This window comes from Aythya marila (assembly GCF_965140915.1).
Source record: "Aythya marila genome assembly, chromosome: 11".
NCBI lineage: Eukaryota > Metazoa > Chordata > Aves > Anseriformes > Anatidae > Aythya > Aythya marila.
This window is the reverse complement of record NC_139052.1, coordinates 6,398,042-6,412,774: the sequence shown is the minus strand read 5'-3', so window position 1 is coordinate 6,412,774 and position 14,733 is coordinate 6,398,042. Positions and strand designations below refer to the sequence as shown.

Sequence of the window (14,733 nt, the reverse complement as noted above, 5' to 3'; positions counted from 1 at the left end):
TCTGCAAGGAACCTTCTGTATTTAAAAAAAAAAAAAAAAAAAAACCACAAACAAACAAAAAAAAACAACTGAGCAACTTTGTTACCCATTGATAAAAATACACTGATGAAATCTATCCTGAAACTTCCAGAGACTTTAGTGAGCAGCAGAGAAAAATGAGCAGCTGAAATGCTCCACCCCACCTCAGCAGATGTGAGTCAGCATCCTGTCCAGGCAGTACCATTCCCAAGTGTGCAGTCCGTAAATGCCAGAGCAATGAGTTGGCGCATATTTCCATCCACAAAGCATTTGAATAAGAAATTTGGATGCAGTCATTTGTGGGCTTCTAAGCTATCACAATTGTCATAAAACTTCCAAATGTCATTTATCAGTTTTGAATTGTTTAAATTTAGAATTTATTAAAACGATTAAGAGATTTTTCTATGCCTAAGCCCCGTAAAGGCTGAAAAGCTGTGTGCGTGTATGGCCATTTCTGGACTGGGAGAATTTGCTTTATTTTGTAAAATGGAAACACTTTAAAATGTTCTAGCTGTAGATTATGGCTGAAGTGTGCAGTCAGCATGTTCTCAGACCAGAATTTCTAACTAAGAGGTATAATGCTTTCCAGGGTTTTTGGTATTTGCAGGCCAAGCTTATGTGAATAAGAGCACGGATGTAGGTCTGCCTCAATATGAGCTAAGGACATGGGGCTATCAAGTACGGTACTTCCACATGAAAAATGTGGGCAACAGGGAGACAGGAAGCCGAATCTTTCAGACTTGTTTCAGATTCTCTAACTAGGAACTACAAATTTTTTTGCAACATTGACTATGATTTATTATATAATATCTATTGCAGTTGTCTCACGCTGCTGTGAGGTTGCTTTTGGTATTAGGGAATATAAATGTAAATGGGTTCTGGCAGGGATCCAGGATCTGCTCCTAGCTGCTGATGCATTCTGTGCTGTCTGGTTTCTATCAAAAAAAAATCATCACTTACACTAATGTGTGCACAAATGTGAAAGACGCTATTTGTAATGTTTGTTGTAGTAAATGTAGAGAACTGAGTCCCTCTGGGCTTGATCTGATGTCTAGTTTAGAACCTCATATTTGCTTAAAGCCTACCATGCAATTCACTATTTAAAAAACTATACACAAATCATATTTCTGTTGCAGAACATACACTGTATTAGTCTTAGATGTACAATACTTAGAAATACATTTTTCCTTTTCTAAGCTTGTAGTTGAACATCAGTGCATGGATTTGGAAATCATCACTTAAATTCATTTAAAGCTACACCTTTCTTGACGCGTTGTTCAGCTACTAAAATAGAGGTTGGGATTTTGAACACACAAATCTCTAGCTAGCTTTATTAAAGCTCAGTGCAAATCTTCTCATTGTGATTAAAAAACAAACAAACAAAACATACAATATTCCCTCCAGTGTGGAAAAAACAAACAAAAAACCCACAACCAACGACTATACAAACTACTACAGCTGGGAGAACACAGAGTATACTGTTTTATTTTCCCCATTTTTATGTTTGGAGTGTTAGTTAAATGACTAGGGGGTGAATTAGAAAATATAACTGTTTTATTAAGAAGCCTTAATTGAAAACACTGAACTCAAATGTTTAAGTTTAAATTTGTTCCAGTTTTAAAGCCTGTGTTCTTGAGCAACTTGCTTTGCAGAGTACTGAGTGAACACAAGTGAAGCAGAAAACAGAAGCAGCAAAACAGGTCATGGACTAGACTTAGTTGATGTGTTTACTTGCCTGTGCACGCAAAGATCGGCATTGCATTGAAAATCTGGTCTGTCTCCAGTGCCAGGGCGTTACATATACCAATTAATAAGAGCAACTGAAGTTTGCTCCAGACAGCGCATATGCTGTGTTTTGAGTGTTAGAGAACATACTAATACAAAGTGAGGGTAAAAAGAATTTCCTTAACTTGTTGTCTTATGTCTTTTTAGGTGTGGATGAGGTCACCATCATCAACATCCTGACAAACCGCAGCAATGAACAGAGGCAGGATATTGCTTTTGCCTATCAGAGGAGAACAAAAAAGGTAGCAGAACTTGCAGAAATGCTAATTATTAATTTTATGGATAGTTACTAGATTTTCAGGCCTTGTACGTCTTGCAGTTAACTTGGAATAAGCTGGAGATAAATACTGTTTGGTTATTTTTTTCAGTGGAAGATGCACATACTGTGCTCATATGTTACAGTTTAGGACTGGGAGTATTCCAAATAGGTCAAATACGTACAACTGGGACTGAAACCTTTTGGATACAGTGATTTCCTAGCACTTACAGAAATCATAATGGGTAACATATCAGCCATCCAGCCATCAAGATTCCATGCTGAAATGTGTTCAACAGCAGTGAAAAGCCATTGACAGCAAGTGTCTCAATTGGAAGGAAAAGGTGAAAAGCGATGGTCTTAGGGGAGATACATATATTGTTAAGACAACTCAGCATAAAGAAAACACTCCATTTCTGTTCACAGGTGTAGTTTAAATGAGAAAAGACTGCAGTCGGTTGTGCTACAAGTGCTGCAGATGTGGAACAAAGTGATGTAATGAGCTGAACTAGGTACTGTCCTGTCAGAACTATTGTATACACTGATCTATTGATGGAGAGAAATCTAAAATAATAAGCAGCAGTCTGCATAATGAGTCCTTCTGTCTGGAAGTCAAGAGATGTTCTCTTGACTTTTGAAGTTGAAAGGCTTATAATTTAAGTTTTATGCCCACATAAAAGAAGAAACTTGTGTAGAGGTGGAATTATGATGAATGTATCTCTTTCAGGTTTGCCAGACCCCAAATGGTAGTCCTCCAAGCCAGAATGCTCATCCAAAACCACATGTAAATGTGAAGTTTAGTTTTGTAAATTCACCAGCTGTTATGCATGGCTCATATAGGCACATATGTGCGGAAACACACATAGGTTGGACACATGCATGTGTGCACGTCTGCACCTTGGCAGTCACTTCCTGTGGGCAGTGGGAAAATCTTCCATGTAAGCTGGACCCTAGTAGTCAAGTGTATCACTCTAAGCTCTGTTAAATGTTTTGCATGACCACAAAAATGCGCAGTCAAGAAAATATGCAGCTTCTTTCATGTAAGTGTTTTTATCTCTTCCTTTACTTTTTTTCCTTGCTGCAACCCAAAAGCAAACTGACTTTATCAAGTACAAAAAGTGCCAAAGGATAAACAGCTATAGAAATAACAGAAATCTTCAGTAGAGACCACTCAGTGAAATAAACAAGTGAATGGTAAGAGAGGAGAAAATGGAATACAAAAAGACGTATCTTGTTCAGTGATGCAGGTATATGTTCCAGGGAAAGTATCTCATGGATTTGTTTGGCAATACATTGTGCTAGGCTCCTCATTTTGTGTGTTGCAGGATTTCTCAATAGATTATTATAACAAATAAAAAGTTGCAGATCTAGCCCCATTTTCATTCCTATGAGTTGAGCTATGTTTAATGGGAACTACTGGTAATCTTGAGGAATGGTTTGATCTATGAAATCCTTCCCCATCACAAGCATTAGTGGAACTGGGGGTTCTGCATGTGTGTCTCTCCAAAGCTTCACGTGTTTCTGGTCAATCCTAACTGCCACCAATGATCTCTAAGTTTGAAAGGATCTGCTAATAGCCACATGCTCATTTGGAACACTGAGTAAAATCATCAATTTACAAATAGCAAAGAAAGCAGTTACATGTCCATTGCCTCCTATGTGCTTCTCTCCTATAGCACTCCTAGCTGTGGCTGAGGATGGCAGAGTGGAGCCCCCGCTTTACTACGTGTGGGGAGAAGCTCTTATCTTTCCAGGAGCCTGCTCATATGAGGGCATGTTCTTGATTCAGTTTGGGGTGTTTTGTTACAGTTAGTTTGGTAACTCATATTCTATTGATTTGTATTTCCGTCAGTCTTCATGTGAAAGCGCAAAGATTGCAAAGCCTTTACTTGTTTAATTGTGATTCATGTCATTGTTAAAATTAATTTTAGAGGTATGTGGTTGTTTTCTCTTTCAGCTGATGTCTGAAGAACCTGTTTCCACACAAATAGTGAAATCTTGTATGCAGTCAATTAGTGTACTAAAATATCTGTTGGACTAAAGCAGCTAGATGCCCAAGACTCAATGTTGTGGTCAATCCATGCAGTAAATGCATGAAGTATTAGCATATATTAGCATCCTGGATTAAATTGGTGACTTTGGAAATAAATGCCTTGGCTGTTTATTTCTCTGGTACAAACTTATTTGCAGTTTTGCTCAGGCTACTTTTATCTTTCTTCTTTTCTTCCCTGCCCCTCCATCGCACAAATTGTTACTGTAGAAAGCAGCAATTGATAAGCAACAACTCTCTTCTGAGTGCTGTGTACTTACCTTCAGCTTAGGGAAGGTATTGACCTGTGTGGACTCCAGACTTCATTCCAGGGATTTGAACTTTGGAACTGTACTGCAATGAAGCTGATCCTAACAGATCCTAACACCTTCAGATGTTCAAGCAACATCTGAATTCCATGAAAGAGGGTCTGTCACTGACTTTAATGCAGACCCGCATGCATCCTGTGAAGTGAATATACATGTTTCTTCATCTAGGATTGACTGGTGATTAACAATAGACTTTGGATACACAATTCTGATAGTTTTCTTGAAGATCAGGGTATTTTTTCTTCCCTTAAGGATCATTCTTTTTCTCTTCAGCTGGCTGTTTGGGAACTGGGCCTTTACAGTGGAATAACTGCAGTCAGTTTTCCAATGTGTCAGCTAATATAGGGTTGTGATAATAGGAAAAACACAAATAATATGGTGCTACAGGGAAAACTGTGAACGTATGATGGAGAAACCTGACAGTAGGGAGTCACACTCAGATCTATCAGTGCTTATTAGATCTAACAAAGTGTCTGTGCTTCAAGACCAGAGCTGAGTTGTTCAGAGTCACTTGGATGTCTTTGCATCATGCTTCCAAGCACTTTGCCAGCCACCAGTGAATTTCTCTGTATAGTCAAAGGATGAGAAAATTTCGATTTGCCCTAACTTCATTTTTAGGCTTTCACAAAACAAAAGCTCTTTATGTTCTGTTTCCTTGTCGATTGTTTAATAAACACTGTTGCAGGCTTGGTGATTTAAAGCACTGCAGGCTAAATTCACTGGAGATCAGAAGTGAGCTTTAATTTTGTCCTTCCATCCTGTCTCCTTTTTCTTTACAGGAACTTTCAGCAGCACTCAAGTCTGCTCTGTCAGGTCATTTAGAGGCAGTGATCTTGGGCTTGCTGAAGACACCATCACAGTATGATGCATCTGAACTGAAAGCTGCCATGAAGGTAAATAAGATTTGTAATTTCAGTCTGTTAGTCTGATGTCACTATGTCAGGAATGAATTTGTATTCAAGGGCAGTTTTCAAATACGTCCTTTATTTTATTTTATTTTATTTTAGTTTAGTTTAGTTTAGTTTAGTCCTACAGTTTAAGCATCCATCTGCAAGGCATCCAAAATCTCAGTGGGAAATTAAAGAAGTTCTGTGATTTTTTTCATGTGATTTATAGGGTTAATTAAATCCTCTTTTTAGGAAAAATTGAATCAGGTCAGGTGTAACTGATAGGCTGCTCTGACTAGTTGCAGTTCTCGTGACTGTTCTTTAAAACAACGTACAGGTTCCTAGTACAAAAAAAAAAAAAGGATAAGAGAGCAGCTGCTAGCTGGAACTATTAAATCCTCTGCATGCATTTATAGGCTGAGAAAGTAGTTTGCAGTTACTGGGTCATATCACTGATTTTGAAAGAACATCATGTACCAGGCCTGCATCTGTGTAGAACATAAGGAGGAGGGGGCATCAAAGCATTCTTGGAGCAGCAGTAACTCACTGAACTCAGTCCCCTACAGTCACACATAAGCATGGAATAGGTCACTAGTTGAGAAATATCTGCTCTGCCAGCCACTGAAACAAGACTCTGAGAGGTGCTCATGCCACTGCTTTCACCTTTCTAAGCAAACTAAAGTTTGGAAGCTTGTATTTATAATCATCCCTTAAATTCCAAATATTCTTTATGTGGTTATTTTTTTAATATGTAAAAAAAACCACACAAGTATTACAATTTATATGCTGAAACTCAGAACAAGACAGAGATGATTTACTAATTTGTCCAGACTATGAAAAGCAAGTAGAAAAAAAAAAATGCCATTACTGATATGGTAACCCTTTAATGGGGGGGCCAAATCCATTCTTTGAGCAATCAGATGCTGCCCTCTTCTGGTTTAAGCCCAGGCTATCCAGAATTTGCTGTAAATCTAGTGTGTGTGTGTGTGTGTGTAATTTATGCCATATTATGTTTAGGATAGCCATATACTTGCAGCATTTCTGCTGCATTTACCACCTGAATACCAAACCATTAACTTAGAGTCACTATAGGTACAAAGTATTATATTCTCTTATTAAGTTGGACATTCCCATCTCCCAAGCACTCAGTCTACTGTTCTGAGTTTGCTTGAGCTTAAGATCGATTTGATTATTTTCTTAACTTTGCTTTCATAGTTGGAGAGGTATCTGGAGGGAGGTAGGGAAGAACAAATTGGTTGCTGCCCATTTGCATGCTAAGAATCAGAGTTTCATCCTGTGCTGTCAATACAAAGAACCACCCATAGGCTGCCATAAGTTGACTTCCAGCAGTTGCGGTGGTGGTGGTGAGGTTGCTGAGAGTTACAGACACTTGTGAAAAATGCACATTGCCCAGAGAGAATACTTGCAACAAGATTTCAAAGCTATTAGAGAAAACTAATATATGGCAAATAGAAATGTTCCATCTGGGGTTTCTCTGGCCCATTAGAAACATTTACCAAACAGTTACCAAAAATATCCTTGAATGGTTGTGCAACTGTTAAGAGTGGGAGAAAGGAGAGAGGATAATGAAATATCTGTAAAATATTTTGAAACTGTTCAAGCATGTCTGTTTATTTCTAGCAACTAACTGAATGTGTTCCAGGGTCTGGGAACTGATGAAGACACTCTCATTGAAATCATCTGCTCACGGACAAATCAGGAGCTTAGTGAAATTAATAGAGTCTACAGAGAAAGTAAGTTCATTTTGAAAGTTTCAATGCATTATGTTTGTACATGAAGCTACTTGGATAATAACCCCTTTGTATTGATTTAACTGAATTTCTTATACCATGTCTGCTTTGATTCTCTGGTGTTTGGGTATAAGAAATTTTAAATTGGCATGTTGGATATTAGTGTGTGTATATAGTTTCATCTGTTGCTTGGCAGCAAACAAGTTGGAGAACATTCACTACTCATCTAAGTTGTGGCTCAATGTTCTTTTGTAAGCTACATAGTTCTGTGAACAGTGATAGAATCAACAATGAAAGATTTATGGATTCTAGGGTCAGTTATGCTATAAATAGGTGAATTTGAACCCCCCTAAAGCATACTTAGAAGTTTTTTGTTAGATCTGCCAGAAAAGACATGAAGTAAAACTTCATAAAATTATATATTCTCTTTTTCAACTTTTATAAAGCATTTTATCTGATTTAAGGTATAATTCATTTAAGGAGATGTGACAACTTAAGGAGATGCGACAGTGACCTAAGGTCCATCTTAAAACATTTCTTTCCTTTAATATTCATAATATTTACACATTGGTCATTCTGTTTGTGTTCATTACAATTGGTAGTACAGCTGTCCAGTACCTGTTTGTTTCCTTGAGCTTCAAAACTGAGCTTCACCAGAAATAGATTGAAATAGAAAAAATTGTTCTGTGCTAATGCTTAATTGTTGTCAAGCAATTCCACTAAGACACTGGTAGAATCAAAAAGGACAAGCAAAAGCAATGTAGTCTTAATGACATATATTGAAAAAACTATGTAACAGTGGAGAGAATGTTGCTACTGTAAATGAAATTGCTGTACAACAGGAGAGAGAATGTGATCTTGTAGCAATTAGAAAACCACAAAGATGTTGAGACACCATACTGGAATCACATGCAACATTCCTTTTTTCTATCATAACAATTTTGTCTTCTGCATTAAACTTGTAATTGTAGTTGTCTAATTGTAGGTCCATGAGTGGTGAAGGTCTAAATGCTACGGCTGGCAAACAAGCAGTCATTGATAACTAAGATCAGTGTAGTAGTATATTCAGCTTAAAGCAAAATTCCCTTCCTTTTAATATCCTCAGGCTCTCCTGTTATCTTTCCACATCAGGAGGTAGCCTTTGTTGACATGGGAACTCCAGAAACTAGCTGATAGCAGTGGTTTTTTTCTTTTGTATGGAAGCATGCGTTTTCCTTGCTTTCCATGTATGATTTAGATGGTAGCTGTATGTTGCTGTGCATAAAACAGTCATCAGGTACTGTTCTAGTAATGAGGTATTTGTAGGATACCTTTAATTGAAAAAGAATTTTTTGTTTTCTAGTGTACAAGACAGAACTGGAAAAGGATATTATATCAGACACATCTGGTGACTTCCGCAAGCTGATGGTTGCCCTAGCCAAGGTGGGTCTTTGTCTTTCCGCTTTTCCTAATGTGCCTGCCCATTGGTAATTGACTGGTGATTGCCAGAAAAGCAATAGGATTTCTGATTCAATATTAAATTTCCTTGTATTTTCAGTCTTTTGAAAATAAATAAAAGTAATTTAAATGTTGAAGGACGGTGTATTTTGACAGGAACACAGTGTTTATAGCCACTTCATAAGCAAAGCATAGCTTCATTCATAAAGTGAAGCATAAGTTTACTCATTTAGCAAACACTGATTAATAAAACAAAAGAGAAAAAAAATGCATGTAGTAAGTTGCTCTCAATCAATTAAATGTCTTCTAAACCCTGCTATTCTCATTTGAAGGGCAAAAGATGTGAAGATACTTCTGTGATCGACTATGAACTGATTGACCAAGATGCTAGGGTAAGTGCTAGTAAGAACCATGAAATGTCTCAAGTTGGCCAAACTTACGGAGATATTCAGAGTACAATTTCTGTGAGAATTAGAAGCATTTATGAAGACAGGTGTGTATATTTCAGATGGTATTGTTTAGCAATGTTTGCATGCTCTCAAGGTATTTGTTACTTGTAATCTTGATAACAATTTTCATGGGCTACTTACCTGTACAGAAACTCTCTGGTATTTCTTTCAAGCGCATAGAAAATGAGATCTTGTAACAAAAGGGAGCATCTTGCAAAGACTGGCAACCAAAAAATTGCAAAAGATTCAGAGAGAGGGATTATTGAACTTCGTGGCTGTGTAATGCTTGTTGATTACACCTGTAAGTTACCAAAAGCAGTTCTGCTGAGGTAAACACAGCTAATTAGAGTAATTGCTTTCTAATTACCTCTGTTTAGTTTTAGTCTTGGTTTTGGGTTAGATCTATATATTTTGTCCTTAGTGATCTGCCCAGCCATGTGTCCTTTTGTGTAACACGGACACAGTTCCAGTAGTGCTCTTTTTCCAGTAATTGTATATATTTGAGATGTTTTTTGTGTAACTCATGATTTTGCTTTACTTTCTAAACTCAGGAACTCTATGATGCTGGTGTGAAGCGGAAGGGAACTGATGTGCCCAAATGGATCAACATTATGACTGAAAGGAGTGTTCCACACCTGCAAAAAGGTACTGTTCAAAAGATGGATTTTTTTTTCCCTATAAGAGCAAGTTAGAGCAAAGTAGTAAGTATTTTGTCCCAAAGGTGATGGAGATGAGTGTGAAAAGTAATAAAACAAGGAAATCTTACTCATATACATATTGTTACAATTTTTTTTAATTATCTGTGGATATGTTAATCTCAAAATTTGAATGTAGAGCTCTTTTTTACATTTTTTTTTTTAACTATTTTTTTTGCAACAATTGCCCAGTGGTATGCCATGTACATTATGTACATTGAGAATGAAAATGTTACAAATCTAGAAAATGGGTTGTGTGAAACCTTGAAGAGGTCCTTCAACTTTTCATTCTGTCCCAGGGTAGGTTAGCTATATCACACATTTAAATTTGATATTGAAGGCCATCAAGCAGCTTCTGTAAGCACATGGGAAAGCCATTTGAACATTATTTTCAGGAGCTAAATCACTGTTGTTTCTAAAAATACTAGTGACAGGACTAACTGGTATTCTAGAGGATTGAGGAGGTGTTCAAGGAAAACAAAAAGATGATAGTATGGGAACTTCATTATCAGCTGGCAAACTGGCTGTAGTTAAGAGAGTTCTCAGAGGGACTTGGACAGACATTTTTAAAAAAGATATTTTTTTAAATCATTTTTTAAACCATGTCTCTGCATTGCTCTGTCTGCATTTTTGGTTTGGGTGGTTACTTTTACAGCTCTTGATTTGACTTTGATTTCATCTGCTTTCTTTCTTGTAATAGTGTTTGAGCGGTACAAGAGCTACAGTCCATATGATATGTTGGAGAGCATCAAGAAGGAGGTTAAGGGAGATCTGGAGAATGCCTTCCTTAATCTTGGTGAGTTACTCTGAAGTCGTCTACCTTTAGATAGTATCTTTTTTGGTGCACTTGCAGCATAATGGGATGAGAAGAGGGCCCAGGTTCTTCTGTATCTCTGGAGGAGAAAGAAACTAGAAGAGCTGGCACTATTAGGTCCATTTGCATATTTTAGGACATTACAAATATTGAGAAGTAGCAGATTTTTGCCCTCTGCAAAATATATATCTTGATTGCCAAATGAAAATGAAAAGGCATGTTTTGTGATCTGTTGTTAAAGGGTCAGTGTCGCAGAAGTTAATGTTTATTTCCCCCAAACACAAAAGGTTGGAATTCTAGCTGGGCACATTAAGCATTCAACATAGACATAGGCTGGAGATAGAGCTGTGTGTGTGTGTGAGGGAAGATGGGATGTGGAGGATACTGGGTGGCTGCTATTGTGGTATGCGATGAAAATGACTAGGGTATTGCCCGGTTTCATGGGACATTTTCTAAGAAGAGAATTCATTTCAAACTGAGAGAAACAAATTGTTTAAGGAAAATGCAAAACAAAGAAAGGGATAGCCAAACAACTTGTAAACAATCTCAGCTTAAAAATGATTACTCCAGGTCCCCTTCTGGAGAAACTGTTGGTGGAAACCTTCTTTTGAGTACTTAGCATGTCTTTAAAAAGACTCCAAGATTCTGTGTTCTGTTCTTACATGAATGGCAGGGTATGTACCTATTCATTGTCTTTCTCTCTTCAGTCCAATGCATTCAGAACAAGCAGCTGTATTTTGCGGACAGACTGTATGATTCCATGAAGGTAGGGAAGACTGTTCATTCTTACTACTCATTATCTTCTAGCCATTGTTTCATCAAATTTTTGTTTGTTAGATAGTTTTATTCATATGATGTGTAACTGGCATGTGGATGAGTGAACTAAGACTTAATACTGTTCAAAAGCATTCTTTAATAGCTATATGTATCTGGTGTAGGGAAGTGCAGGGGAGGGTCATGTAATAACGATCTTCATTAGATTAGTTGACTGTTTTTGCAGGTAAACAAGAGCTGATAGTAGAAAATCTATCTATTGAAATGCCAAATCAGATAACTAAATTTGCCTCAAAAGATTTCTTTGAGAAAAGGGATGGAAGAGAAATGCCTGGTGACAGCTGTTAGACAATACCAGGAAGAAGACCTCCTGGTGAACTGGAACTGCGGATTGCAGTCTAGGTAGCTAGATTGGTGTCTAGAAGTTGGTCAAATACTGCTGATGAGAAGGGTATGTTCATGCTCAAATTCCTGGATCATAATAATGACTTTAGTTAGAAGGTGTAATTCATTGGATCTTTTACTGATGCATCTCAGTTACCTGTAGTTCGTTGTTTTTCTGTCAGTTACAGCATCCTTTAATGCATTTCATCTCTTAAAGTTCTAAATGTGAATGTGCTTGTAGGGCAAGGGAACCCGTGACAAGGTCCTGATCAGGATTATGGTCTCACGCTGTGAGGTTGACATGCTGAAAATTAAGAGTGAATTCAAGAGGAAATATGGAAAATCCCTCTATTATTTCATCCAGGTAAGTTTTCAGCTTTCAGTTTATATTAATTGTGTGGATGTTCTTGGTGCTCTTCTTTGGGCTAATTCTACCATTAGAATTCATGGGAAGTCCTTCAGAGGCTGCAGTGAGAATAGTAGGTCATTACCAGTTATCAATGCCCGATAGAAAAACCAACCTTAAACTTTCAAGTCTACTGCTGGTGCAGTTCCTGGCAGCCAATTGACTGTTATGTGTGGGTTTAGTCCAATGAGTTGATTTATTATAAAAGAAAATTCTGTTCACCCATCTCTATCACAGACTAAAAGAAAAAAAAAAAGTGCTCTAGGATTGCTGAATGAACATATCATCTGAATTGTTATCTTTCATTCCAGTGCCCAAGGAGTAGGCTTTTTAGCCAGATTTTTTGTCCCTTTGTGTGATTGGGTAGAGGAAATATTAAGTGATAGGTTTTATTTAATTTGGGGTATAGGTAAAGAGCTTGTGCAGCTGTTGAAAACTGTTCCTATATCCACCTTTGCATCAGCAAGATACGTTCTTCCTTGTTTAGATGTAGTTGCAATCAAAACCTTAAGCCCAAATCTTTTCCTAAAAATGTCAATTTGAAATGATAAGGAAGTTGTCAAAATTGTGAATTTAATGTATAAATTTTTGTGGTGATTAGTGAAAAGGAACAGAATCAAGTTGTTCAGCTTTCCTTTGTTGTGTTACTCTTTTTTGTACCAAAATTTCCTGTATTGACCTTGCATATGTTTTGCAGAAATGATAAATAATTCCCATTCACATTTAAGTAAAACTCAATTGTGATAGTCTACTCCAGGCTGGCAAGGCTTCAGCTGTAAAACAGTCAGTCCCACATGTTTAGAATATAAAGTGTATGCCTTCGTATTTTGCAATTGTTTCTTAATACATTTTTTTTTTTTGTCTTTACAGCAAGACACAAAAGGTGATTACCAGAGGGCACTGCTGAACCTGTGTGGTGGAGAGGACTGAAAACTGTGATGGAAGAAATCCAGATCAAGAGACATGCTTTTTCTGCTCTTCCTGTTACTGTAACCCTAGGAAAAATGACTTGCCTGGCTAACCTTGACTTGCCTTTCTATCTGCAAGACCACTGTTATAGCATGCTTTCCAAGTGCTGTTTGCACTTCTTTCAGCAGCAGTGCTCTGCTTGGTTCTGCCAAAGTCCTTAACAGCATAAAGCCACAGAAACTAACTAACGTTCCAGAGATAAGAGGTGAAAGTGCCTCTGAAAGACCGCCTCTTTGTGCAATGTTTCTAATAAAACTTAAATAAAACGGAAGTTTTACTTTAAGATGTATCTCTTTTGGACCTTTAATTTGAAAATTGCGTGAACAATTGACACATATTTAGCCTTTGCCAACCATTCTCTGTATTTTGTTTTCTCCCCACGGCTGAAACCTTATCTTCCTCCCTCGAAACCTTTCCCCTTTTTGGTTATGCAATTTCTTAAGAAAAGCAAAACGATTCCCCTGATTTTTATTTACGTATGTTTGCAAATCAGTGACAGTAAAACTCAAGCCCCAGGTGTTTGTTTTCGTTTTTTTTTGTCCGTGTAAAACATGGGGCGAGTATTTGTGAGTCCCCCTCCAGCAGCGTTCAGAGCGGGCCGCGCCCTGCCGGGGTGCCTCAGGCCTTCGGCCCGTGAGGAGGCAGCTTCCCGCCTTTTGCCTTCCCGCCTTCTTCCTTCCCGCCCTTTTTCCCGCGCGTGCCGCTCCCGCCGGGCCGCGCCTCGCGCCTGAGGGGCGCTGAGCTCCTCAGCAGGCTGCGGGCGGCCCCCGCGCGCCTCTCGTCCGCCTCAGGGGGCCCGGGGCCGCCCAAAACCCAGCCGAGAGCCGTGAGGGAAGCCGCAGGCGCACGCCGTGTCCCCGTCGCCCTGCCTGCCGCTCAGGGAGTTCTGTTTGCTGCTGTGTGGTGACAGGTATTCAACGCTTCACTCGGGAGTGTTGCGTGTCTGCCCTCCTGCGTCGGGGCCGAGGCGAGCCGGCAGCGTGAGGCGAGGGCCCTGGGTGCGCTGTGAGCGTTCACTACGCACATCCAGCCCCTCACAGCGGCTCCCGGCACAACTTCAGTATAAGCATTAAGTAACTGACGAGAAACTGTTTTTCTCGTTTCTCAGCTGTTGTTGCTTTGGCAATAAGAAGCTGCTAGCATGTATCAGCTGTTTTCTCTCAGACATTACCTCTTTTGTGGCCCTGGTTCAGAGGCAGATGGAGTTCTATGGGTAAATCTTAAGACTTTTAAAATCAAGCCTTCTGAAAAGAGAAGCATGCAGTAGCCTGTTTCGTGTTGCTATTGAAGGGGTGAGAGATCCATGCAAAAATGCCTTGTGGCTGTACACCACAAGGAATATTTGGTATAAAATGCAGTTGATAAAATATTGGTAACTTAAATACACAAATGATAGCATTTTTCAGGAGCAGCTCCAATTTAATGCCTGATGGAGCAGTGTCGTTCACACCTGGTCACAAAATGCCTCTCTGACTAGATTTGTACATCTAAAAACTATTGCTGAGAGAGTAAATTACTCTTTGAATCTAATTAGGTAAGCCATCTCTATAAACTTTGCTTGCTCATATGTGGCCGTGTAAAAGAAATGAAATGGCGAGTATTTTTCCAGTTCGTGGAATGAACAACTAGAATTTGATGGCTAGCGTGCTTTGCCTTGCTGCTACATGGTGTTTAGAATTGCAGGCAGTCCTTCTTTGGGAGCAAAGTGATGTTAAATAAACCTGCACAGTTTCAAAGACCGGGATCGTTT

At 38.6% G+C, this 14,733-nt stretch overlaps 1 protein-coding gene across 2 annotated transcripts in view; it reads left to right on the top strand.

Moving 5' to 3' along the window:
- Window positions 1–13,266, top strand: part of LOC309882229 (annexin A2) — a 65,660-nt gene extending 52,394 nt beyond the window's left edge. For both annotated transcript variants that reach the window (XM_082769120.1, XM_082769119.1), the window contains 10 exons: window positions 1,951–2,045; window positions 5,197–5,310; window positions 6,968–7,058; window positions 8,398–8,477; window positions 8,825–8,884; window positions 9,493–9,586; window positions 10,337–10,432; window positions 11,158–11,216; window positions 11,850–11,972; window positions 12,885–13,266. In XM_082769120.1, coding sequence (XP_082625246.1) covers window positions 1,951–2,045; window positions 5,197–5,310; window positions 6,968–7,058; window positions 8,398–8,477; window positions 8,825–8,884; window positions 9,493–9,586; window positions 10,337–10,432; window positions 11,158–11,216; window positions 11,850–11,972; window positions 12,885–12,944 — 872 coding nt within the window. In that variant the 3' untranslated portion in view covers window positions 12,945–13,266. The remainder of the gene's footprint in view (window positions 1–1,950; window positions 2,046–5,196; window positions 5,311–6,967; window positions 7,059–8,397; window positions 8,478–8,824; window positions 8,885–9,492; window positions 9,587–10,336; window positions 10,433–11,157; window positions 11,217–11,849; window positions 11,973–12,884) is intronic.
- Window positions 13,267–14,733: the final 1,467 nt, after the last annotated feature.